This window comes from Gadus morhua, unplaced genomic scaffold (genome assembly GCF_902167405.1).
Source record: "Gadus morhua unplaced genomic scaffold, gadMor3.0, whole genome shotgun sequence".
Taxonomy (NCBI): domain Eukaryota; kingdom Metazoa; phylum Chordata; class Actinopteri; order Gadiformes; family Gadidae; genus Gadus; species Gadus morhua.
The window spans coordinates 1-26473 of record NW_021963959.1 but is presented as its reverse complement, the minus strand read 5'-3'; the positions used below and the strand labels follow the sequence as shown (position 1 = coordinate 26473).

Genomic DNA, 26473 nt, shown 5'->3' with positions numbered 1-26473 from the left:
TGTCGAGCTTAGGGCACCGGCCCTTCTTCCGCTGGGGGTTGTAGACTCAGACTAGCTCTCCAGCAAGAAAGTGCCATCCCTGGGTCCTCCCAACGTAGTTGCTTCACAACGGCGCTCTGCTGCTGTTCTCGGGCAAGAGTGTGGGCTGACTCAAGGCGGTCCTGAAGCCTCCTGGCATAATCATACCCTGATCGACAGCACCACTGCCAAGAGCTCCCTGCAGGTGACACAGTAACGACGCTCAGCTTTGTTAAACCCCCGACTGAAGCAGGCCAGCACTCTCTCGCCCTCGGGCCCCACCTGGGAAAGCACCCCTCCCACACTGCTAGCGTCTGCGTCAAGGATGAGGGGCAAGGTGGGGTTGGCTGGGGAGAGCACCGGGGCCTCACTCAGGGCACGCTGAAGGCTGCTGAAAACCTCCTGACACGGCTCCACACAAAGTCCAAATCTTTCTGTAGCAGTTGATACAGGGGGGCAGCTGTGCCGAAGAAACCCCGTACAAACCTCCTGTAGTATGAGGCAAGGCCTAGGAAGCTATTCGGCTGCTTCTGGTTGGTAGGGGTGGGACAGCCCGCACCTTCTCCTCCATGGTGTGACGATGCCCTCGGCCCCCACCCTGTGCCGCAAGAAGGATACTTCCCTCTGCATAAAGTGGCATTTCTTGGGGTGAAGCTTCAGGCCTGCAGCTCTTTTCCTTCCAGCACCTGCTGCAGGGACCCAGCCTCGAAGGAGCTGCCATGCACTAGGATGTCATCGAGATACACCAGGCACTGCTGACGGGGAATACTAGAAAGCACCTTGTCCATCAACCTCGCAAAGGTGGCAGGGGCATTGCAAAGTCCAAAACGGAGGACCTTGAACTGCCTCAGCCCTCGTCCGGTGCAGAAGGCTGTCTTGGGTCTGGCCTCTGGAGAGAGAGGAACCTGGTAATATCCACTGCGAAGATCCAAGGAGGACAACCAGGATGACCCCGAGACAAGTCTAGGGACTTGTTGATGCGTAGCAGGGGGTAGGAATCTTTCCTGGTGACCCCATTCACCGGCGTGTAGTCCGAGCAGAGCCGCCAGCCACCGTTCTTCTTGGGGACCATGACGACTGCTGCCGGGGGCTGTTTGAGGGCTCAATGATATCTGCCTACAGCATGTTCCACACAGCTTGGCCCCATGCCTGTTGAAGAGCCAGAGGGAGGTGGCGAGGACGACACTTGATGGGCTGTGCGTTTCCCGTGTCAATGTCATGCTGCACTAACTGGGTACTCCCCACCTCCTCCTCATTCATGGCAAAAGTGCCTTGGAACTCAAGCAGCAGTTGCCACAGCTGCCCCTGCTGCTTTGGGTCCAGACTGTCACAGTTCTTCCTCCATAACTCCCTCACTGCAGACAGCGTCCCCTCATCCCCTGTCTGTTGTAGGGGTTGAGTTGCCAATGCCGGTGAAGGGATCGGTCCTGGAGGTGGCAGGGTGTCATAGGGGGAAGGAACAAGGAGGGGGAGTTGCTAAAAGCAGTCTCTGCTGTATGTACTGCTAGTGTGATAAGTCAGACAGGAGGCATGGCCGGGGTTTCACTGGGGGCCATAGTGATAGCAGGACCCCCTGGAAGCTCACCGTGCCCATCTCCAGTTCCAGCTGACAGCCCGTAGCCCTCAAAAAGTACAACCTCAGGATACACGGGTCCTGTACAGCAGCTATCCTACCCGGATGACGCACAGACCTCTCTCCCACAGTCGCAGTTAACATGCCTTTGCCTTTCCGGGGTGCCAGCTCGCCTGTGACTGTGCGCAGCTGCACAGTGGTGGGCTCAAACTGAGTCCAGCCTGATACCGCATCCGGCCTCACCAAAGTCACTGTCGACCCTGTGTCCACTAGGGAAGAGCACAGCACCCCCTCCACTGTGACTGGGAAGTGATTTAATCTGCTTCTGGGGGAGGTGGAGCTTGGCTTCCCCGTATGTGCTGCTGGGCCCCTCCTGCCGCTTGAGAAAGTTGCGTTGGGGTAAGGGATGGGGTTGGTGGTGGGGTCGGGGTCGGGGTTGGGGTCCGCACAGCACCCTCTATGCGGTCACTGAGCCGTTTCCCTGAGCCTTTGGTGACTTTGGGCACTCCCTTACCAAGTGCCCTGGCTGACCACACCCCCAGCGGATCCTGGGACCCGGGCTTGGGCTGCGTGCTGTCTGCAGTGACACAGCCCTGAGCAGTTCAGTCACTTTAGCCACCCATGCCGGCTTCTCCTCCTCTAAGGGGTCCCCCACCGAAGCCCTTACAGCATCTGAGCTAACCTTTTGTGAGACACAATATCTCCCACTTTACCGCCATTTCAAAGGCTGCCTGCAAAGTCTGTGGATGGCTGTACCTGGACACGTAGTTCAGTGGGGAATAAGGCTCTATAGATGGTGGTGGACCCGTGCCACCTCACTCTGCACACCTTGGTCCATGTGGGCATACGCCTGCTGAGTCAGGCACTCCACATCGTTGGCCAATGATCGCAATGGCTAACCGGATTCCTGCACCGATTGCTTAGGTCATTACACAGAAGCCCAGGCTGTACACACTGAACATTTTTCAAATTGTGGAGGAGCAATAGATTTCATTCTGCTTCCGATATGCTTTTGTGGGAACCAATCGCCAAGCTGGCTTTTCCCTCTGGGTATTGACTGGTTTAACACAATGATGACAGGGAAGCGACGGCAAGCAGCCAATTGTGTACAGAGTCATTTGAACTGCAAAAGTTGATCACGCCTCTTGTGCTGAAGAAAATGACAGCAGCCTCCCCAGACCAATGTGCAATCTATGATTAAGCTTGGTCTGGCAATAGTCAGGCTACCAACAAATTGTAATAAATTCTGAACGGTAGGAATAGTGACAGTAACTCCAAATGGTAGGTATAGTCGGTAGCTCCACGGTAACTAGCGGTTTCTCACTCCACGAGACCCAAACATAAAACATAATCAAAGTAACCTAGCAACGGGGCCAGTTCCCCCCCGCCCTTGCTGATCTACCAACCACAAGTGCGCACGAGGATGAACATTACATGTCGGCCGATTGATGGCCAACCCCTTGAATCCAGAACCCCCTTGTGAACAAGGCAATATATATTTTTTATATTCAATACAGCATGATAACAGTACAGCATGATTAGTACAACTCGTATCAGCTACCTAACTAGCCAGCCTTCAAAACTCACCACAACCCTGTATGTCTTCTCTCTCATACTGGCCCTGACAGAACCCACAGGCTGGCCCTTCCAAACACTACATTCCAGCACATGGCCTTACTTGTAGTTATGTTCACCCCTTTGGACACTCGTCCTCATCTCTAAAATACTGCATCATGTCAGAAAGGGACAACCTGGTTGCTCAGTGGTAAACGATAGAGTACAGTTGACTTTCGCGGGTGTGGTAAACATTTCCATGGTAACAGTGAGATCCACCTATCAAAGACGTTGTGTGCACTATAGGATTGTGGGTAGTGCAGTGATTTCAAATGACATTGTGAATAAAACATACTTTATTTAAACCGTCCTTTAACTTGTGGCTTCTACAGGAGCATACCATTATTTCACAATATCTTGGCTTGTGGTAAGTATATGTTACCGGCACCAGATCTAGGGGAATCTGGGCAGGTACAAGGCCCACAGGCTGGTTTGGGCTGTGGGTAATATGAAGCGGAGAACAACCATTTTCAATCTTGCTCAAGCGATCAACAGTTTATTAACTCCTTTCTGAGTCAAATACTTTAGAATATAATATATATAAATATTATAATAAGAACAATAAAAAAAACAATACATTAATAATTGTCCATATCATAAATGAATGGCAGTATATATATACAAATAGATGGCAGTATAAATATCACATATCTACATGACTGTAGAATATAATAAAACAATAAGGAAACCAATACATCAATAATTGTCTATATCATAAATAAATAGCAGCATATATATACAAATAGATGGCAGTATAAATATCACATATCTACATGACTGTAGAATATAATAAAACAATAAAGAAACCAATACATCAATAATTGTCTATATCATAAATAAATAGCAGCATATATATACAAATAGATGGCAGTATAAATATCACATATCTACATGACTGTAGAATATAATAATACAATAAAGAAACCAATGCATCAATAAGTGTCCATCATAAATAGCACACCAACTGACGACACCAACGGCTTCTGTCAGCTCACCAGCGTCAACCGCTATTAACTACATTCAAAACACTGTAAATCACACTTTAAAACACAAAACAGCTCCCAAACACAACATGAACAAACGCACCGCCCATAAGACCGTGTGATAGATTAACCACATTTCAATGGAATATAATTAGACATACCTGTGGGTAATATGAAGCGGAGAACAACCGTTTTCAATCTTGCTCAAGCGATCAACAGTTTATTAACTCGAGCTTCGTCTCCATGGCAACCCACTATGTCAACAGTGCACAGTACCATCTAGTGGCATGAAAATAATACAATAGGGTCAATATTAACCGCTATTGCAATTAACAGCTAAAACCAGAAAATGGGTGGGGGGGAACTGTTTTATACCACAAGCCATTTTCTATGCCCGTTACACTCTCCCCTGCTTTAAAAGTTGTCTCCTGACATCTAGAACTAAACTATCTGTGGCGCTGTGTCAAGTTAATCATCGATCAGAACGTCAGATCAGGAGTCAACTGTCGAAAGGTCAGGTAAGAACAGTCCCCAGGGGTCATCAGTGTCAACAGGAGTTGAATCTGCCGAACGTCAGTCACAGGTAAGTCGTATGTAAGTAAGATCGCATGTCAATGCCAATGTTCTGGTCACTGTCAATTCTTCCGTATGTCCATACAGCTTGGGGAGGGTGGTAGCACATCTCAGGAAACACTGGGTAGGTGAGCATGGGATGCGGGACACAGTACAATGCATTTGCTCCCATTCTCCAAGGCTGGTAGGAAGGTTGTCCTGAATGGTCATACGTGAAGATGCTTCTGGGTTTCACTGGTCTGGTGAACCTCCGCAATTGCTGTTCTACCTCTCTCACTGGCTGAGGAACAGGTACAACATATGTCTCAGAATCCTGAGGACTTCCACTCTCCACAGCATCATCCCTGTGTTGTTCCTCTCCTTCCACAGCTGGGGACAGATCTATCCTTCGTGGTGCGGGCATTGACTCTCCTGTCATCGAAGGGTCAGATGCTTCTGCCTGCCATTCATCCTCAGACTCCAGTGCTTGGTTCAAAGGCTGATATGCTGGAGCCACAGCCCTCAGCTGGCTGTGAAGTTCACGTTGAGGTGAATGGTGTCTGACAGCGTTTCTTTCATACACAGGCAAAGGTCTGAGGTTGTATGAGCACTCTCCCTCATCACAGGAGGTGCTGGAATCTGACTTGGTGGCTTCTCTGGGCTGAACATGATGTCTTTGTCTTTGTGGCTTCTTCTCCACACCAGTATCACGTTCCTCATGGCTGACTGGCAAGTCACTGACCGGCAAGAGGAGGTTGCGGTGGAGAACCCGGAGGGTTCGGTCACCTGTTTCTACTTGGACACGATAAACTGGACCGTCTCCTAGCCTCTCGATGACACGGTGGATTTTCCCCTCCCAGTAAGATCTGAGTTTTCCTGGGCCACCTCTCTCAGACAGGTTCCTGACAAGCACACGATCACCTGGATGCAGCAGAACACCCCTGGCACCTTGGTCATAGTGCCTCTTCCCTTTCTTAGAGGACTTCTTGCTGTTTTCTGAGGCAATCCGATATGCCTCCTGCATCCGGGAAGCCCAGGTCTGGGCATACTCCTGCCGTGTCTGTGCTTGCCGATCTGGGTGAAGGTTGAAGATCAGGTCGATGGGGAGCTGTGGATGTCTTCCAAAGAGAAGAAAGAAAGGTGAGTAGCCTGTTGCCTCATGTCTTGTACAGTTGTAGGCGTGGACAATGCTGGGAAGATGGTCTTTCCACTCTGCCTTCTTTTCCTCATGGAGCGTTCTGAGCATCTGGAGCAGCGTTCTATTCAAGCGTTCGACAGGGTTTCCCTGCGGATGGTAAGGAGTAGTTCGGGAGTGAGAAATTCCTGCCAGCTGCTGGAGTCTCTGAAACAGGGTGTTCTCGAACTCCCGGCCCTAGTCATGGTGAAGCTTTTGAGGGTACCCGAAGCGTGGAATGAAATCGTAGAAGATCTTTTCAGCCGCTGTTTTGCCAGTCTTATTTCGAGTTGGGTAGGCCTGAGCAAAACGGGTGAAGTGATCTACTACAACAAGGACGTACTCATAGCCTCCTTTACTGGGATCGAGATGCATATAGTCGACAGAGAGCAGCTCAAAAGGGGCACTGGTTGTGATTGAGCCCATTGGTGCTTTCTCATGAACAGCAGGTCGCTTTTGCTTAATGCATGAGCACTGTCGGATGACGTAGTCTTCAATGTCGCGCTGCATAAAAGGCCAGTAGAACCGCTGCCTTGCGAGGTGGATGACTTTGTCAGCTCCGACATGTCCCATGTCATCATGCAGGTGTTTGAGTACAGTTAACTTTAGTGCTTTGGGAAGGACTAGCTGTTGATTTTGTCCTGACTGCCTGTACAGAATTCCTTTATCCAGTTTGAGCCTGTTCCACTCATGTGTGAGCCGTCGCGTTCCTGATTGTATTGGCCTCTGGTCTTTGTCTCTTGGATTCCATCCGCTCCTTTTTAACTGGATCACCTCACCAATGGATTCATCCGCTTTCTGGGCATCTCTGATGTCCTCTGAGGCGAACATGGGTGTACTCACAGAAGGAGGGTCATCATCAATGGTGGAGATCTGAAGGGCGGCAGCCCAGGGTACATCCTCATCTCTCTCGGCTTTGTTCCCCTGCCAGATAGCAGATACAACCTCAGGTAGCATTATCTCAGAGTACTCCAACAAGTCATCTTGGAGCTTCACTGGATACCTGGACAGGGTGTCAGCGTCAACATTTGCCTTGCCTGGCCTGTACTTGATGGTAAAGTTGAAGTCAGCTAATTCACCAACCCAGCGGTGTCCAACAGCATTCAACTTGGCCGTGCTCAGGACGTAGGTGAGGGGGTTGTTATCTGTATACACAGTGAATGTTGGTGCATAATACAGATAATCACGAAATTTATTGCAGACGGCCCACTTCAGGGCTAGGAACTCAAGCTTACTGGAATGGAGGTGATAATTCTTCTCAGCAGGCGTGAGTGACCTGGAACCATAAGCAATAACCCGGAGTTTACTATCCTGTTCCTGGTAGAGCACAGCCCCCAAACCTTCATTGGATGCATCAGTGTGCAGGACAAATGGCAAATGGAAGTCGGGGTAGGCCAAGATGGGGGGGTTAATCAGCATGTCAACAAGGCGGGACACAACAGCACTGTGTTCAGGGGTCCACTGAACTGGTGTCCTGGATGGTAACTGGCCACTGTTCTTGCCTTTCTGGTTGGACTTTGCTGTAACAGGACTCTTGTTGGAAGCAGCAGGCTGTTCTTGGAGCTTAAACAGTGGTCGGGCTATTCTGGAGAAGTCCTGGATAAATGAGCGATAGTAGCCCAAGAAACCAAGCAGAGCTCGGACCTCTCCCACATTCTTTGGCTGTCTCTCCTTCATATGCAACACCGCTTCCAGGTCTTTGGGGTCTATCTGAACACCTTCAGTTGTGACCAGGCGTCCGACATACCTGACTTGGCGTTTGAACAGCTCACACTTTTTCGCGCGCAGCTTCACACCATGCTCTCGTAAGCGACACAGCACTCGTCTCAAGTCCTCAACATGCCCCTGGAATGTCTTGGAAAAGCAAAGGACATCATCCAAATAAGGAGAACAGCATTCATCCCTCAGACCAGCCAGCATGCCTTCCATGCAGCGCTGAAATGCTGCTGGAGCATTGGTGAGGCCAAATGGGAGGCGTGCCCACTCATAAAACCCCCAAGGTGTGCTAAAAGCGGTCAGGTGACGGCAGCTCTCTTCAACAAAGCCTTGGTGGTAGGCACTGCCCTGGTCAAGTATGGAGAACCATGAGTTGCCTCCTAAGTTGTCCAGGAGGTCTTGGATGCGGGGAAGTGGATGACGGTCAGGGATGGTTTTGTTGTTCAGCCCACGGAAGTCAACACAGAGCCGCAAGCTCATGTCCTTTTTTCTCACACAGACCACAGGAGAAGAGTAAGCTGAGGTGGATTTTCTGATCCAACCACGGTCAAGCAAGTTCTGAACGTAGTCTTTCACCTCTCGATACAAGGGCTTTGGAATGGCATTGTAAGACTTTTGGACGGGTGTTTCATCTGTGAGGTTGATTCTAAGTTGTAGGTCAGGAATACAACCAATGTCAGCATCGTCTTTGGCAAACACGTCTGACTCCTTGAACAACATTTCCTTAACTACTCTCTGTTCATCCTCTGCTAGATGTGATACGTCAACAGGAGGGTGCCACTTTTCTTTGATCTGTCTGTCTTGCTCATTGTTCAGGTAGGTCACTGGATCTGTGTTTAGCTGAGCTGAAAAGGTTTGGGCAGCGTCATGCTGCATGCCCTCAGGACTCAGGACAGGTTTCACATCAGCCATTTCCTCAAGGGTGCCGAGAGTGGTTCTCTGGGGCAGATAAATGGCATGTCGGGTTGCATTTTGGATGGGAATTTTAATGCATTTTGATGACCCACAAGGAACGTCGACTAGGGCAGGAAACAGTTCTAGACCCTCAGGGCAGGTGTTCTCTATGAGAGGCTGGAACAGCATGGTACGATTCCCTGATAACCCCCTAACCCGGCAAAGTATTTGATAGACTCGACCAGCAGGGATAGTGACACCTTGCCTGCCTATGCGCACCGTACATAATGCCGTCTCGTCACTAGTTGTGATCTGTAGGGCAGAGACTAAAGCCTCAACTGTGTTTTCAGGGACACTCAAAGCATCAGTCAGGATCGCAGTCACATTAAGGGTATTGTCATGGTCGTTGACGATCTCGGCTATAACGTTGCTACCTAACAGGGGACAGTGACAACTCTGACTGACAAGAAGGGGCACTCTAATTATCAAAGACCCATGGCGCTCACTACAAATCTGCAAGTCAACCTCAGCCCATCCATCCAGTGGAACTTGTGTACCATTTGCTGCTGATATTTCAAAGGACTGATCGGCAAAGAGGGACTGAAGTGGTTGGATTTTGACACGGGGTGATGCACTGTCTATCCAGGTTTTGCTGACCATCGTCACCTGAGCACCTGAGTCTAAAAGCATTTCTATAGGCACACCGTTGATGTTGCAAGAGACGGTACAACGTTTCCCTATGAGCTGTGCAATGCGTTTCTTTGGGTCTGATTGGCATGGTGTGGCTGACGGCTTGATCTTAAATGTGGGCTTAACACTGTTTATGATCACTGGCTGCCCTTTTCCTGTGACCGCTTCCCGTTTCCCGATGACCTTCTTTGTAAACAGCCGATGGCTCGGTGTCCTGCCTGGCCACAGATAAAACAATGGGGACAGCCCATGGTTCCGCTTGTTATACAATCCTGGCATCTACCCTTTTTGTCGACTGACAGTAGCTGCGGACGACTAAATTAGGTACTAGGGCCGCCAGACTGTATGCATTCTGCAGTCCTGTCAACGAGGGTCATGTGTCTGGTCAGAGAAGACACTTGTGCAGTCAGTTGTCTAATAGCATCACGATTAGCCTCTAACTCGGCATCAACTAGAGTCGGTGTATTCATGTCAGTCTGTCCATTACCGTCATGTTGGGCAACACTTACAGTCACTGGTCGAGACTTAGATACAACACCCAGGCGCTTTAACCTCCCCTCTTCCTCAGTCATGGACCTAGTCATCTGTTCTAACAGAAAGTCATCACTAATCTGCTGGTCAGCAAGAAACGTTTTGATGTCATGTCTAACGTAGCTGTTTCTCTCGTTTAGACCTTGGTAGAGTGTGTGAAGAAAGGTACCCTGTACAAGCCTCCTGTCGTAACTAAACTCTACACCAGGCTGCTTGGACTCAAAAATAACTCTCTGCTTTAACCCCATAAGCCTATATAGAAATTGCTGTGGACTCTCCCTGTCGTGCTGTCTGGCATTACTTAACTCTTGGAAGAGCTCGGTTACACTTTGATCTCTGATGTGAGAGCGGAGGAACCTCTTTAACCCATTAACTGTTAGATCATCATTGTTAGTTGGCATTTCCCTAAATGTACCTGGTTTAATTACTTTAAGAACTGCTCTAATGATCTCAGCCTCACTAAACCCTTCTTGTAAAGCAGTGTCAATCTGCTTACAAAGACCCTTAAAAGACATGTCAGAACCTGTATCAGATATCTGACCACCGTGCATTTTACACTCTCTGCGTGGAAGCAGAGCAGTAACGTCAGACAACCTTACAACCTGCTCTGTTACAGTGGAGGATAAGCTTGACCGACCATGGTGGACACTGCGGGATCCAGCAACAGTCAGCTGGGCTGGCATCTCTGGATTGTCAGGTGCATGGTTGTCCATTGGTGACGTGTGTGTGTGCATGTCTCCCGCACCATTCATACGAACGGTGGAAACACCAACCTCACCAGACCTGGCGTCTGTCAATGTCAGATCATGCAGCAGGTCCTGGAGGGAGAGGAGTTGAGCCATGCCTTCATCTTCCATCGCTTTCAACCTCTCGCTCCTGGTGTAGTCGAGAATGAAGTCGTACAGCTCTGGTTCACTGAAGCTCTCAGTGCTCTCGCTGCCATCTTCGACTGAGCTGGCAACCAACTGCAGTTGACTGGAACTCAGCGCTGGAAGTTTTTTGTTAATCTGGAAGATCAGCATCCGCCGTGGGGTTACGATGGCCATTGTGATGTCTCACTGGTGACTGTCGCTCTCTGGATGACGTTAAACACAACAGCCTTCCCTGAAGCTTGGACACCTGGTCTCACCGTCACAGTGACCGCTCACCCTGCTCTTGAATGCTTGATCCCGGACGAGCCCCCAATTGTTACCGGCACCAGATCTAGGGGAATCTGGGCAGGTACAAGGCCCACAGGCTGGTTTGGGCTGTGGGTAATATGAAGCGGAGAACAACCGTTTTCAATCTTGCTCAAGCGATCAACAGTTTATTAACTCCTTTCTGAGTCAAATACTTTAGAATATAATATATATAAATATTATAATAAGAACAATAAAAAAACCAATACATTAATAATTGTCCATATCATAAATGAATGGCAGTATATATATACAAATAGATGGCAGTATAAATATCACATATCTACATGACTGTAGAATATAATAAAACAATAAGGAAACCAATACATCAATAATTGTCTATATCATAAATAAATAGCAGCATATATATACAAATAGATGGCAGTATAAATATCACATATCTACATGACTGTAGAATATAATAAAACAATAAAGAAACCAATACATCAATAATTGTCTATATCATAAATAAATAGCAGCATATATATACAAATAGATGGCAGTATAAATATCACATATCTACATGACTGTAGAATATAATAATACAATAAAGAAACCAATGCATCAATAAGTGTCCATCATAAATAGCACACCAACTGACGACACCAACGGCTTCTGTCAGCTCACCAGCGTCAACCGCTATTAACTACATTCAAAACACTGTAAATCACACTTTAAAACACAAAACAGCTCCCAAACACAACATGAACAAACGCACCGCCCATAAGACCGTGTGATAGATTAACCACATTTCAATGGAATATAATTAGACATACCTGTGGGTAATATGAAGCGGAGAACAACCGTTTTCAATCTTGCTCAAGCGATCAACAGTTTATTAACTCGAGCTTCGTCTCCATGGCAACCCACTATGTCAACAGTGCACAGTACCATCTAGTGGCATGAAAATAATACAATAGGGTCAATATTAACCGCTATTGCAATTAACAGCTAAAACCAGAAAATGGGTGGGGGGGAACTGTTTTATACCACAAGCCATTTTCTATGCCCGTTACATATACCTTGGATGGTTACGACATAATGGCCTTTTTTTATAATGTCTTGTAATATCTAATTGAATCACTGGTGGATCAAATGCCTGAAATAATAGAAAGGTGAACACAATGTTTTCCGGTCTAACTATATCATATGTGGGCGTTTCTGTCCCCGCTTTAATTTCGAGGGAGGTGCCGCTGCGGTTGCCTTTGTTGACAGTGACACCCATTTATAGTAAATCGAAACTTAAGACACTTTTATCTGTACCACTATCCTACATGGACATGTATGTTGCCAATGGCAGATGACACTATTTTTTGTGGAGGAGCAGTCTGCCAAACGTGGTGAATATAGTGAGCTTGGCAGGTATGGTAAAATGGCATTTGTAGTCCCTAAAAACAGGTTTACCAGGAGTAGAGCATACTGTACATTTGAAATGCTTCCGACACCCATGATTATATCCAAATAGGGTTACAATTTGAAAGTTGGTCATTATGATGAAAGGTGCATGCGTACCAAGTTTTTTATATTACACTTTCCTTGTGGTAAAGTATGAAAGATAAAGATTAAAAAAATTTAGGTTTGGGCAGTCTATAGCCGACAGTTTGGAACTGGCCGACACCCTGTTTAGTATGTGACGTTGTGTGCTTGGGTCATCGCCAGCCAATCACAGCGTGATTCTTGGTAGCGTGGGCGGATCTTTTCATAATGAGCGGGCGGGATCCATATTCACGCAGCAATGACTTGTATAAATAACCTAACCTCAAACCTCATTCAGTTCTCAGAAACTCTGACAGGGATCGTGTGGATTGACACATTGCTGTTCAGTAGAAGTCGACGGACAATTTGATGTCCAACAGCGTCTGACCCATTATGTGAGTGTGGTCGAAATTTTTAATTTTTGGGAAATTCCTCACCTTCTTTGGTGATTATTAATTTGACCACCAGAAAACTAGGCAAATAGGCAATACTTATTTTGGACTGATTCTTTGTTTGAGTATATCTGTGATTTTGTACTTTGATCACTTTAGTTTCCTTTTCGGTCGGAAAAGGGCTGAAGAATCAACCGGAATTGACAGCATGAATGAGGAGGTATAGTAACCAACCAATTCATTTTCGATTGTCCACCCGGTGCATCACCTTTTATATGCAGTGTGTGTATATATATATATATATATATATACTTTAACATTGAAATTATTCTTCAGCCCTTTACCGACCGAAAAGGAAACTAATGTGATCAAAGTACAAAATCACAGATATACTCAAACAAAGAATCAGTCCAAAATAAGTATTTCCTATTTGCCTAGTTCAGCACGGGATCCATATTCCACCAACTCCATTCTTGCCTTATGTAGAATAATTATAACTGTTACGGCCCGAGGGAACTGTGAAAATATCCCACACATATCTTTGGTTGCACTGACACAGTTGGCCTGACCTTAGACAACTACCATCGCCACGTCATGGCCAAGCGGAGGGCGCCCCAGCCCTCCGTCTGTATCGATAGGAGTCCTGAATATTATTGAGACAAAAAGGGTTCAGCCGTTTGCATAATTTGCATAATCTGCTGAACCCGAGGTTGCCTACGTCAAACAAACAAATCAGGGGCGGATACCACAATCCGGCGGCGGGCGCCCCAGCCCGCTGCCAGGGTTCAGCTGTAGACACATTGCACCTTTTGTTCCTGTTGTGGCAACTAAGAGAGTGACCCAAGGGCAAACAGTTTCAGGGGCGGATTCTACAATACGATTGTCACGCCCAGATAAGTACACAGTACATCACCAGATATGGCAGACAACACTCTGTCCAAGCTGTGGAAAAACACAGCTCCTCCTGAGAGGAGGAGCCACCTGTATGAATACACACACACACCCTAGATCGGCGGAAAATTGGAGCGGCTCATTAGACGAGTGGCTCTAATTTGACCACCAAAAAAACAGGCAAAATAGGCAAAAATTATGTTGGACCGATTCTGTGTGTGATTATATCTTTGATTTTGTCGTATTTTGATCACTTTAGTTTCCTTTTCGGTTGGAAAAGGGCTGAAGAATCAGCTGGAATTTAACGCATGAACGAGGAGGTATGGTAACCAACTATTACATTTTCTATTGTCTACCTAGTACATTGTCTTTTATATGTATGCATACTTTAACATTGAAATTATTCATTCTCAAAACAAACTGTTGCAGGTCAACTACCAGCCATAAAATGCAAAGCTATATATATATATATATATATATATGTGTATGCACAGACAGTTTGTGAACCGCTCAGCGTGCTGAGAATATATAATTTCAATGTTAAATGGACTGCATTTTATCCAGACCTTTTGTCTAGAATTATATCAAACGACATCCAGGTCAGACGGGCATCACTTCAGGACGCATCCCATTTTCGTCCAACTCCAATTTGGCCGTATATTAAATAAATATACATAGATGATGTATAAATTAAATGTCATGTACCTAGGCCTTTAATTTAGTAAACTAACAAAATGTAACAGACTAGTCGCAACACAGCTGTCTGATAGCCGTCATGTCAGGGACAACGAGCCAAATATAAACCATTCATCTGTGTCTGATGCCGAGCCCATACCATTCACCACTACCATCGCCGCGTCATGGCCCCCCCTGTACTGATGGCAGTCCTGAATATTACTGAGACAAAAACAGGTTCAGCCGTAGACTCATTTGCATAATCGGTTGAATCCCACAATACCATTGGCACGCCCAGATAAGTACACAAAACATCACCAGATATGGCACACAACTCTCAGTCCAAGCTGTGGAAAAACACAGCTCCTCCTGAGAGGAGGAGCCACTATGGAAGTAAATCTCATCGGACTTTGAAAATTATGTGTCTGGATTTTTTGCCGCTGGATTAAAGCCATTGAATTTATGCATTGAAAGAACATATGTTTTTTTTTCCATGAATTTTACTAAAGATTCAACATTAAAATATTAAATATGGAAAATTCTGTGTATGAAATTCAGCGTTAACATCGAGGGACCCAAGGAAACATGCACAAGCTTAAAAAGTAACGTTTGTATCATCATGGATCACTCGGAATTGGTGCATTCGTTTTGTTACACCACTCGCAAGTTAAGTGGCTGAAGTAAAACAGTTGTTATGCCTCTGTGGGGGCATCGAGTGGCATGATACAGATATGAGGAAGACAAATTAAAAGCAGGTTGCTGTCGGGCACTTCTTCCCGAGGCACGCCGTGCTTTCACTGGAATTACAGGCTGCTGCCGCTTCAGTTGCCACTCTGTGCGCAATACTGTCGACTCTGCGGGCCCGTTGCGCTCTCATTCCACAGTGGGCAGCGGGCTACAGATCACCCCAGCATCACACCAAACGTAGGTATAGGGACCTCGAATCGCCCCAAATTGGTGCCCTGATAAATTGGTCTATTAAACCTTACACTGCATGCAAATCCAGCCAAGTCACTGCAATCACACACACACACACACTTCACATACAGGCATTAGTTCATTGTTTATTTCATAAACTGCAGCAAAGGGGTTACAAAAACCAGTGTGCATTATAACAAAAACATAAATACATTTGATTTGATTAGCATTTTACAGATCCATACAATGGATAGGGCGTTTAGTACGGTGCAACATCGTTGCTTCTTTCCCCATAAAAAGCTAAAGCCAATGATTAATGACGTTCTTTTGTATCAAGAAAGAAAGACGGTTCATCACCGTGGTAAAGTTAGTTTTATATTGGACGTTGGATATTCGACACATTCGAAAAATCTATTTAGCACTGGCTTCGATGGACGAATTTGTGTCAAACCAACTTAGATGTGTTAATACAAGGCCTACCTATGTAAAACAAAGTTTATTTCTTTAAAAAAAAACCACCATTTGATTTTATAAAATGTAATGTTAAAAAAGGCTATAAATCTATTATGCAGCTTGACCTTTTGACCTGCCCATATCAAAACACATCTGGTGAACTCAGCTAACTGCCCCACACATAACACAAAGCTTATTTTCTCAAAATACCTACCCTTTGATTTTATATATATTTTTTACTCAGAAAAAGCTATAAATCTATTATGCGGCTTGACCTTTTGACCTACCCATATCAAAACACGTGTGATGAACCCATCTAACTGCCCCACACATAACACAAAGCTTATTTTTTCCAAAAACCCACCTTTTGATTTTATACTATTTTTTTAATGTTAAAAAAGGCTATAAATCTATTATGCGGCTTGACCTTTTCACCTACCCATATCAAAACACATCTGGTGAACTCAGCTAACTGCCCCACACATAACACAAAGCTTCTTTTTTCCAAAAACCCACCTTTTGATTTTATACAATTTTTTTAATGTTAAAAAAGGCTATAAATCTATTATGCGGCTTGACCTTTTGACCTACCCATATCAAAACACGTGTGATGAACCCATCTAACTGCCCAAAACATTACACAAAGCTTATTTTCTCAAAATACCTACCCATTGATTTTATATATTTTTTTTACTCAGAAAAAGCTATAAATCTATTATGCGGCTTGACCTTTTGACCTACCCATATCAAAACACGTGTGATGAACCCATCTAACTGCCCCACACATAACACAAAGCTTATTTTTTCCAAAAACCCACCTTTTCATTTTATACAATTTTTTTAATGTTAAAAAAGGCTATAAATCTATTATGCGGCTTGACCTTTTGACCTACCCATATCAAAACAAGTGTGATGAACCCATCTACCTGCCCCACACATAACACAAAGCTTATTTTTTCCAAAAACCCACCTTTTGATTTTATACTATTTTTTTAATGTTAAAAAAGGCTATAAATCTATTATGCGGCTTGACCTTTTGACCTACCCATATCAAAACACGTGTGATGAACCCATCTAACTGCCCCACACATAACACAATGCTTATTTTTTCCAAATACCCACCTTTTGATTTTATACAATTTTTTTAATGTTAAAAAAGGCTATAAATCTATTATGTGGCTTGACCTTTTGACCTACCCATATCAAAACACATCTGGTGTAATCAGCTAACTGCCCCACACATAACAAAAAGCTTCTTTTTTCCAAAAACCCACCTTTTGATTTTATACAATTTTTTTAATGTTAAAAAAGGCTATAAATCTATTATGCGGCTTGACCTTTTGACCTACCCATATCAAAACACATCTGGTGTAATCAGCTAACTGCCCCACACATAACACAAAGCTTCTTTTTTCCAAAAACCCACCTTTTGATTTTATACAATTTTTTTAATGTTAAAAAAGGCTATAAATCTATTATGCGGCTTGACCTTTTGACCTACCCATATCAAAACACGTGTGATGAACCCATCTAACTGCCCGAAACATTACACAAAGCTTATTTTCTCAAAATACCTACCCATTGATTTTATATTTTTTTTTTACTCAGAAAAAGCTATAAATCTATTATGCGGCTTGACCTTTTGACCTACCCATATCAAAACACGTGTGATGAACCCATCTAACTGCCCCACACATAACACAAAGCTTATTTTTTCCAAAAACCCACCTTTTGATTTTATACAATTTTTTTAATGTTAAAAAAGGCTATAAATCTATTATGCGGCTTGACCTTTTGACCTACCCATATCAAAACAAGTGTGATGAACCCATCTAACTGCCCCACACATAACAAAAAGCTTATTTTTTCCAAAAACCCACCTTTTGATTTTATACTATTTTTTTAATGTTAAAAAAGGCTATAAATCTATTATGCGGCTTGACCTTTTGACCTACCCATATCAAAACACGTGTGATGAACCCATCTAACTGCCCCACACATAACACAATGCTTATTTTTTCCAAATACCCACCTTTTGATTTTATACAATTTTTTTAATGTTAAAAAAGGCTATAAATCTATTATGCGGCTTGACCTTTTGACCTACCCATATCAAAACACATCTGGTGTAATCAGCTAACTGCCCCACACATAACACAAAGCTTATTTTTTCCAAAAACCCACCTTTTGATTTTATACAATTTTTTTAATGTTAAAAAAGGCTATAAATCTATTATGCGGCTTGACCTTTTGACCTACCCATATCAAAACTCATCTGGTGTAATCAGCTAACTGCCCCACACATAACACAAAGCTTCTTTTTTCCAAAAACCCACCTTTTGATTTTATACTATTTTTTTAATGTTAAAAAAGGCTATAAATCTATTATGCGGCTTGACCTTTTGACCTACCCATATCAAAACATGTGTGATGAACCCATCTAACTGCCCCACACATAACACAAAGCTTATTTTTTCCAAAAACCCACCTTTTGATTTTATACAATTTTTTTAATGTTAAAAAAGGCTATAAATCTATTATGCGGCTTGACCTTTTGACCTACCCATATCAAAATACATCTGGTGAACTCAGCTAACTGCCCCACACATAACACAAAGCTTATTTTTTCCAAAAACCCACCTTTTGATTTAATACTATTTTTTTTAATGTTAAAAAAATAGTATAAAATTAAAAGGTGGGTTTTTGGAAAAAATAAGCTTTGTGTTATGTGTGGGGCAGTTAGATGGGTTCATCACACTTGTTTTGATATGGGTAGGTCAAAAGGTCAAGCCGCATAATAGATTTATAGCCTTTTTTAACATTAAAAAAATTGTATAAAATCAAAAGGTGGGTTTTTGGAAAAAATAAGCTTTGTGTTATGTGTGGGGCAGTTAGATGGGTTCATCACACGTGTTTTGATATGGGTAGGTCAAAAGGTCAAGCCGCATAATAGATTTATAGCTTTTTCTGAGTAAAAAAAATATATAAAATCAATGGGTAGGTATTTTGAGAAAATAAGCTTTGTGTTATGTGTGGGGCAGTTAGCTGAGTTCACCAGGGGCCGTATTCACAAAGGATCTTAGGGCTAAAAGTAGGTCCTAACTGGCGAATTAATGAATAACTCCTAAAAATAATGGGCGTGTCACTCTTAAATTTAGGACTCCTAACTTTTTTCACTAAGAGCAATTCACAAAGTAATTTAGGACTAAAAGTTGCACCTAAGTCTAGGAGAGCTTAAAAGTCCTCAAGAGGACTCCTAACTCAGTAAGACCTATTCACAAAGAATCTTAAAATGCCTACGAGACGAAATGTTAGGGTATTCAACTTATTGTGGAGTTGATGCACGATGCAATAACATCCCCGACTAACAGGAATAATCCGATTAGTCCCGAAATAAAATGTTATAAAAATTATAAGTTATAAAAAAATATATATAACTTATAAAAAATAAAAATAATTGCGCCATCAAAAGACGAGGACGTGTTCGTCAATAGGAAGAAAGTGCATTCCATCAACACGCAGGTTGTTTTTGATGCAAATTTTAACATAGCCTACTGGATGTTGTTGCAAAGTGGCCTGGATCTTCAGCTACCCATGATTCGCGCATTTTAATGGTGAGCGGTCTGAGGCAGCTTTTTGAGATGTAGGAGTTGGGTGTCACTTGCTGGGTGACAGTGACTATCCATGCAAGACGTGGCTCTAGACACCCTACCTTAATCCACAACCGGGAGCACAGTTAAAGTGTAACATGTAAGTGATTACGCAGATTACGCTTAGTTCTCTGCGTAAAACACATCGTATTGGCTCTTTGCGAGCACACAAACATACACGAAATGTTGTGGAGAGAGGAATTGGGCAGATGAAACGTCGGTTTCATGTCCTCCACGGCAAAATACGCCACACCCCAGAGAGGGCAAGCACAGTAATCACTGTATGTGCCATTCTACACAACCTTTGCAAGCGGAGGAACATTCCACAGCCAGACGATGATGATGATGATGATGATGATGATGATGATGATGATGATGGCGATCAACATTACAAGGAATTTGGCCGTGTGGAACCGAGTGGACTGGCATTTAGGGATCACTTTTAGATTAGATTTATAGCTTTTTCTGAGTAAAAAAAATATATAAAATCAAAGGGTAGGTATTTTGAGAAAATAAGCTTTGTGTTATGTGTGGGGCAGTTAGCTGAGTTCACCAGATGTGTTTTGATATGGGTAGGTCAAAAGGTCAAGCCGCATAATAGATTTATAGCCTTTTTTAACATTAAAAAAATTGTATAAAATCAAAAGGTGGGTTTTTGGAAAAAATAAGCATTGTGTTATGTGTGGGGCAGTTAGATGGGTTCATCACATGTGTTTTGATATGGGTAGGTCAAAAGGTCAAGCCGCATAATAGATTTATAGCCTTTTTTAACATTAAAAAAATAGCATAAAATCAAAAGGTGGGTTTTTGGAAAAAATAAGCTTTGTATTATGTGTGGGGCAGTTAGATGGGTTCATCACACGTGTTTTGATATGGGTAGGTCAAAAGGTCAAGCCGCATAATAGATTTATAGCCTTTTTTAACATTGAAAAATTTGTATAAAATCAAAAGGTGAGTTTTTGGAAAAAATAAGCTTTGTGTTATGTGTGGGGCAGTTAGATGGGTTCATCACACTTGTTTTGATATGGGTAGGTCAAAAGGTCAAGCCGCATAATAGATTTATAGCTTTTTCTGAGTAAAAAATATATATAAAATCAAAGGGTAGGTATTTTGAGAAAATAAGCTTTGTGTTATGTGTGGGGCAGTTAGCTGAGTTCACCAGATGTGTTTTGATATGGGTAGGTCAAAAGGTCAAGCAGCATAATAGATTTATAGCCTTTTTTAACATTAAAAAAATAGTATAAAATCAAAAAGTGGGTTTTTGGAAAAAATAAGCTTTGTGTTATGTGTGGGGCAGTTAGATGGGTTCATCACACTTGTTTTGATATGGGTAGGTCAAAAGGTCAAGCCGCATAATAGATTTATAGCTTTTTCTGAGTAAAAAATATATATAAAATCAAAGGGTAGGTATTTTGAGAAAATAAGCTTTGTGTTATGTGTGGGGCAGTTAGCTGAGTTCACCAGATGTGTTTTGATATGGGTAGGTCAAAAGGTCAAGCCGCATAATAGATTTATAGCCTTTTTTAACATTAAAAAAATAGTATAAAATCAAAAGGTGGGTTTTTGGAAAAAATAAGCTTTGTGTTATGTGTGGGGCAGTTAGCTGAGTTCACCAGATGTGTTTTGATATGGGTAGGTCAAAAGGTCAAGCCGCATAATAGATTTATAGCATTTAACATTAAAAAATTATATAAGTTGAAAGGGTGTTTTTTTTTTAGAGAATAAGCTTTGTGTTATGTGTAAGGCAGTTAGCTGAGTTCACCCTCTGTGTTTTGAAAAGGGTAAGTAAATAGTAATAGTACATAATCGTTTTAAAGCATTTATCAACATTAAAAATGATATAAAATCAAAAGATGTTTTTTTTTTAAAACATTTTTTGCTTTACATAGACAGGCCTTGTAATAACACATCTAAGTTGGTTAGACACAAATTCGTACATCAAAGCCAGTGCTAAATAGATTTTTCGAATGTGTCGAATATCCAACGTCCAATATAAAACCAACTTTACCACGGTCCCATCATCACAGCCGTGGCCGTTGGACAAACGGCTAAAACCTGCTTTGCATATGCCTTCCAGCATTAGAGTCAGGTAACGAGTGAAGCTCTTATTCCTGCTGGCTCTCCTTGCTTGACAGCGATCTAGCATCTTGGGTCCCCGGATGTTATGAACCGGTCGCGGCACCTCTAGAACAAGAACCAGTGTCGACCAACCCCAATTTGGCCGTATATATTGAAACGATATAACTTGGTTATGTGGAAGTTAGAAATACATTTCAGTAGTACAAACACCTCTCCAAACAGCCGAAGCTTATTGAAAGATTGAATACGCAGTTCTCTGTCTATTTAAATAGCTATAAAGTCCCTTCAAAACAGCTTTCCTTCCAACATAGGCATGATCCAACATAGAAAGATGTGTTTTAGATTGCTATGATTGGACCGCATCTTTTAGGCGATTAAATTCAGTGCCCACAATCTCATATTAAAACAAGAAAATGCAGTAAGTGCTGTATTGCAAAGTGAGGTTGAAAATATGTTTTAGTAAAGCCACATAGTTTAAGAAATGTGGAATGGCTTATATCAAGTGAAAAGACTTGAACAGAGTTCAAAAGTCTAAATGGAGTAAACAATGTAAACATACACACCATTTAAAAAACAACAAATAAAGTTTAAGAGTTAAAGAAATACCTAAAGAGATAAAGTTTGAATACATGTGAGATAAAATAGAGAATAACTGAGCTTTTCTTATGAAGTTTGAAATGGTTGAATTTCAAAGTGTGTGTGTGTGTGTGTGTGTGTGTGTGTGTGTGTGTGTGTGTGTGTGTGTGTGTGTGTGTGTGTGTGTGTGTGTGTGTGTGTGTGTGTGTGTGTGTGTCTGTGTGTCTCACAGTAACCTGCCTGCCGAGCCAGCTGAGGAGGCCCAGAAGAACTGGCAGCAGTATGTGGAGATTTTTGCCCTGGCAAAGCAGAGGGGTAAGAATGCATACCTTTCAGAATAAAAGCCTGCTCAACCCTTTTATTTTTTAAGAAGACACTATTGGAGAGGCCATCTTGTTTTTAAGACTCGATAAGTAGATTGCCGAACACAGAGCTGGAGTGTTGTGGACGGATCTCTGTGTTCGTCAGAATACTTATCGAGTCTTAAAAACAAGATGGCGTCGACGGGTGAACTACTGATGGTATTGTGTGTATAAAATGTCCTTTTTAATAAACAATCTGTACCCTTACAAAGATATCAAGCCTTGTTTTATATGTTAAGGCCCTTTTGTGTTTTGGTAGAATCGACTTAAGAATGCGTCTATACTAAACATATCCCAGATCCATTTTATACCGGATTTCCCCTTTAACGTGCATTTTCTGGTTGTTGACAATGATATGTCTTGCATAATAACATGATGAGGTTCTGTTAATGATATCAAACAACAGCGCAAGGGAGCACGTTGTGCATCAATTACTGATGTGGGCGTCTACGCACGTACTACACACTCGTTTCAAGCACCTAGGTCTACCGTAAAGGAAATTATGTGTATGAAACGTAAACTAAAGTTGTGGTTTAGAAAAGTATGGTGATGGTTACAGAAAGTTGTTGAAGCGCTCCAGAACTTTCGGTCTTATGAAACCGCACATTTAGGGAATGCATTAAACGAGCAACGTCGGACGATGAGGAAACATTCCAAGCAGATTTGGCAAGGAAAGATACATCACAAGCTTTTAGCTGTAATGTTTTTAACACCCCTGTAAGATAAGAATGGAATGACTTTTTGGCTGTGGCAGACCAGTTTGCTTGTTAAAGGTGCCATGGCATGAAAATCTCACTTTATGAGGTTTTCTAACGTAAATATGAGTTCCCCTAGCCTGCCCATGGTCCCCCAGTGGCTAAAACTTGCGTTCGGTGTAAAACGAGCACTAGGTGTTCTGCTCGCCTTTGAAAAAAACGGAGGCTCAAGCGAGCTGATTTGGAATGTGGTTTCCTATGTCGTCACACTGCAGTAAGCTCCTCCCCTTACTTTGCCTGGCCCGCCCAGAGACTTGGCCCGCCAATGAGACACGAACGTGCGAGCGCCACACGTGTGTGTGTGTTTGAATACACACACTGTAACGCAAGTGTTTCTTGTCGGTTCTTTGACGTCTCTTGTATTTCCACAGCGAGACTGTAGTGGGGGTTATCTCAGCCATGGTTGAGAAGGATTTGGGGGAAAGGAACTTTGGCTTTGTCTCCCTGAAGTACATGAACTGCGACATGCCACCGGTTGCCGCAAGGCACCACCGCCGCGAAGCCCCACCGCCCGGCAGCGGGCAGCCGGCAGTAGGCAGCGCGCGGTTCAGTCTACTTCAGATTGATGTGAAAGTGGAAGAACCAGAGACGTCGCAGAACCCGACGAAGTCGTTTGTGATTCATAATATCGTCTGGAGGCGCACACAGCTTTTGGCCGTGATAATATGTATTATATGTTATAGATATCTATGCATTATATGATATTATTTAGATTTAGAGCTCCAGGACTGTAACGCAAGTGTTGTACACTTCCTTGTTATTTGGATAACCGTTCTGCTTTTGGTGTTACGGCGCATAACACGTCAGTCTCTCGTCTCTGGTATTTCTACAACGAGACTCGTAGTGGGGGTTATCTCAGCCATGGTTGAGAATGAATTGGGGGAAAGGAACTTTGGCTTTGACTCCCTCAAGAACATGAACCACGACATGGAGGAGAAAGGGATTGTTGGCGGCGAATGTCTCCCGCTTGAGCCCCGTTTCCCGCTGCCGAGGGACCACCGCCTCGGCGCTGCAGGAGGCGGAGGTGCCTAAGCGCTGCCCGGCCACAATCCCTTTCTCCTCCTTGTCGCGGTTCAGTCTACTTCACATTGATGTGAACGTGGAAGAACCAGGAACGTCGGAGAACCCAACGCAGTCGTTTGAGATTCATATCGGCTCACACAGCTTTTGGCCGTGATAATATATATTATATGATATAGATATCTATGTAGGCTATTTGATATTATTTAGATATAGAGCTCCAGGACTCCTGTGTGTTCTAGAATATTTACAGAACACGGCTAAATGCTTTGTGCGCTTCGCCATTGCGATACATCCACTGTAAACAGAGCGCATGGTACCCTGGCTGCAAGCTGCTCAGGGCCAGACCCCCACCCTCCTCCTTGACCCGCCTCGCTCCTCCTCATTTGCATTATAGCTACAGACACCAAAACAGAGCATTTGGGGGAAGCTCAATGTGCGACTGGCTCTGAGTGGCTGCAACTCTGCACCACGGCTGAATATCGGGAACATCTTTGAATACTGTGTTAGTGGCCCACTAATACCTATATTAAAGCATCCATAAAATAGCATGTCATGGCACCTTTAACATGCAAAATGAGACCTGAAGTGTTTCCATGAAAATTTTCTTTTGCATTCGCCGTTTACGCAAAATTTGGTCGTGTTAACCCAACATTTGTTCAATTTTATTTAACAGCCTTCAATACAAGCTCTATTTCTTAACACAACATTTGTTCATGTTAAAGCAACATTCACCGACCAGTTTATTCAGAAGGCCGTTTTCATTAATTTGTATAAATGATCACTGATATTGTAGTGTTAGACATTTCTGCAGCAGTCTATCATTATCACTGTCACCAAAGTGGTTAGCTAGCACCTTCTAGCGGCTAATATTCATGAGCGAAAAATGACAGACCACCATCGTTTCTTTGGTCTGGGAACTCACTGACCGTTTATTCTGAGCATGCTCACTATAGCATCCTAGTGCACGCAGGCACACAGATTCTAACGTGGCATCACTGCGCAGGCAATTTAAAATGGCTTTGCTACTCATATGATAAAATATGATTATCTGATATATTCTCTTTTGTTCATTTCATACATACCTTCATAAAACTGGACATTAAAAAGAAGTAAGACTGAAGTGAACTGAAGACTCTGAAAGCATTTTTTTTTCGATATGATAGATATTTGGACACTATGTGCCCGGCCCTAAAAGGTAGGGTCAGGGTCAGTTCTTTTTTTATGTTCATATGCCACACAAAGTACTGAATGGATATTTTTGTTCACTATTGTTTAAACTGAAGGACCTCCCAGATGCTTCCGATTCACTTTCTGAGGCATCAGGCCATTCCAGTAGAAAACATCAACCCGATGATCTTCTTAATGGTAAGGTTAAATACTGTGATTTCTGTCAAGTATATAGATACAAGCTTACTTTTACGATTTGTTTTTCTGATAACACATGCTTCTTCCATCATCAGTAAACTTGTATTCTCATTAGGATTGATGATATCAAACATCAGCATCTATAGGCCTGTCATTCTGCAGCACGAGTAAACATAATTCATAAAATGAGATCAATCCCCCTCTTATAGTCAAAGACTGATGCAACCAGAAGCTTGCTACATGAATATGCTCGTTTTTTTTTCATCTTTCACAGAGGCCATTCCTCCAGGAAATGTCCAAGTTACCCATGTCAGCAGTAGTACAGTGTCTCTTACTTGGGAAACACCTGCTGGTGAGGTGGAGGGTTATGTTGTGACCTGTTACTGTGACTCAGAGACACACGGAGAGCAGACAACAGATCTAGACAGTGTGACATTCTCCAATCTGAAGCCAGGGCTCAAGTATGACTTCCACATTAAAACACAGATGAAAAGCGGAGGACTCAGCCAGCCTGCCTCGACATCTGCCCACACAGGTGAGATATTTATATAAGTTCTAAAAACTTCATACAAGTTTCATACCACTCTTTTTGCTTATTGTTATCAGACTCTCCCCTCTCCTTTCAGCTACTATTATATTCCTATCTAACGGCAACACATGCTCCTTCCATAATCAGTAAACTTGTATTCTCATTAGGATTGATGATATCAAACATCAGCATCTATAGGCCTGTCATTCTGCAGCACGAGTAAACATAATTCATAAAATGAGATCAATCCCCCTCTTATAGTCAAAGACTGATGCAACCAGATGCTTGCTACATGAATATGCTCGTTTTTTTTTCATCTTTCACAGAGGCCATTCCTCCAGGAAATGTCCAAGTTACCCATGTCAGCAGTAGTACGGTGTCTCTTACTTGGGAAACACCTGCTGGT

The 26473-nt window shown here is 43.2% G+C and overlaps 1 protein-coding gene across 1 annotated transcript in view; it reads left to right on the top strand.

Moving 5' to 3' along the window:
• Positions 1 to 26467, top strand: part of LOC115538244 (fibronectin-like) — a gene marked incomplete at its 3' end in the record, with an annotated part of 43432 nt that extends 16965 nt beyond the window's left edge. The window contains exons 4-5 of the mRNA XM_030349912.1: positions 25813 to 26073; positions 26394 to 26467. Coding sequence (XP_030205772.1) covers positions 25813 to 26073; positions 26394 to 26467 — 335 coding nt within the window. The remainder of the gene's footprint in view (positions 1 to 25812; positions 26074 to 26393) is intronic.
• Positions 26468 to 26473: the final 6 nt, after the last annotated feature.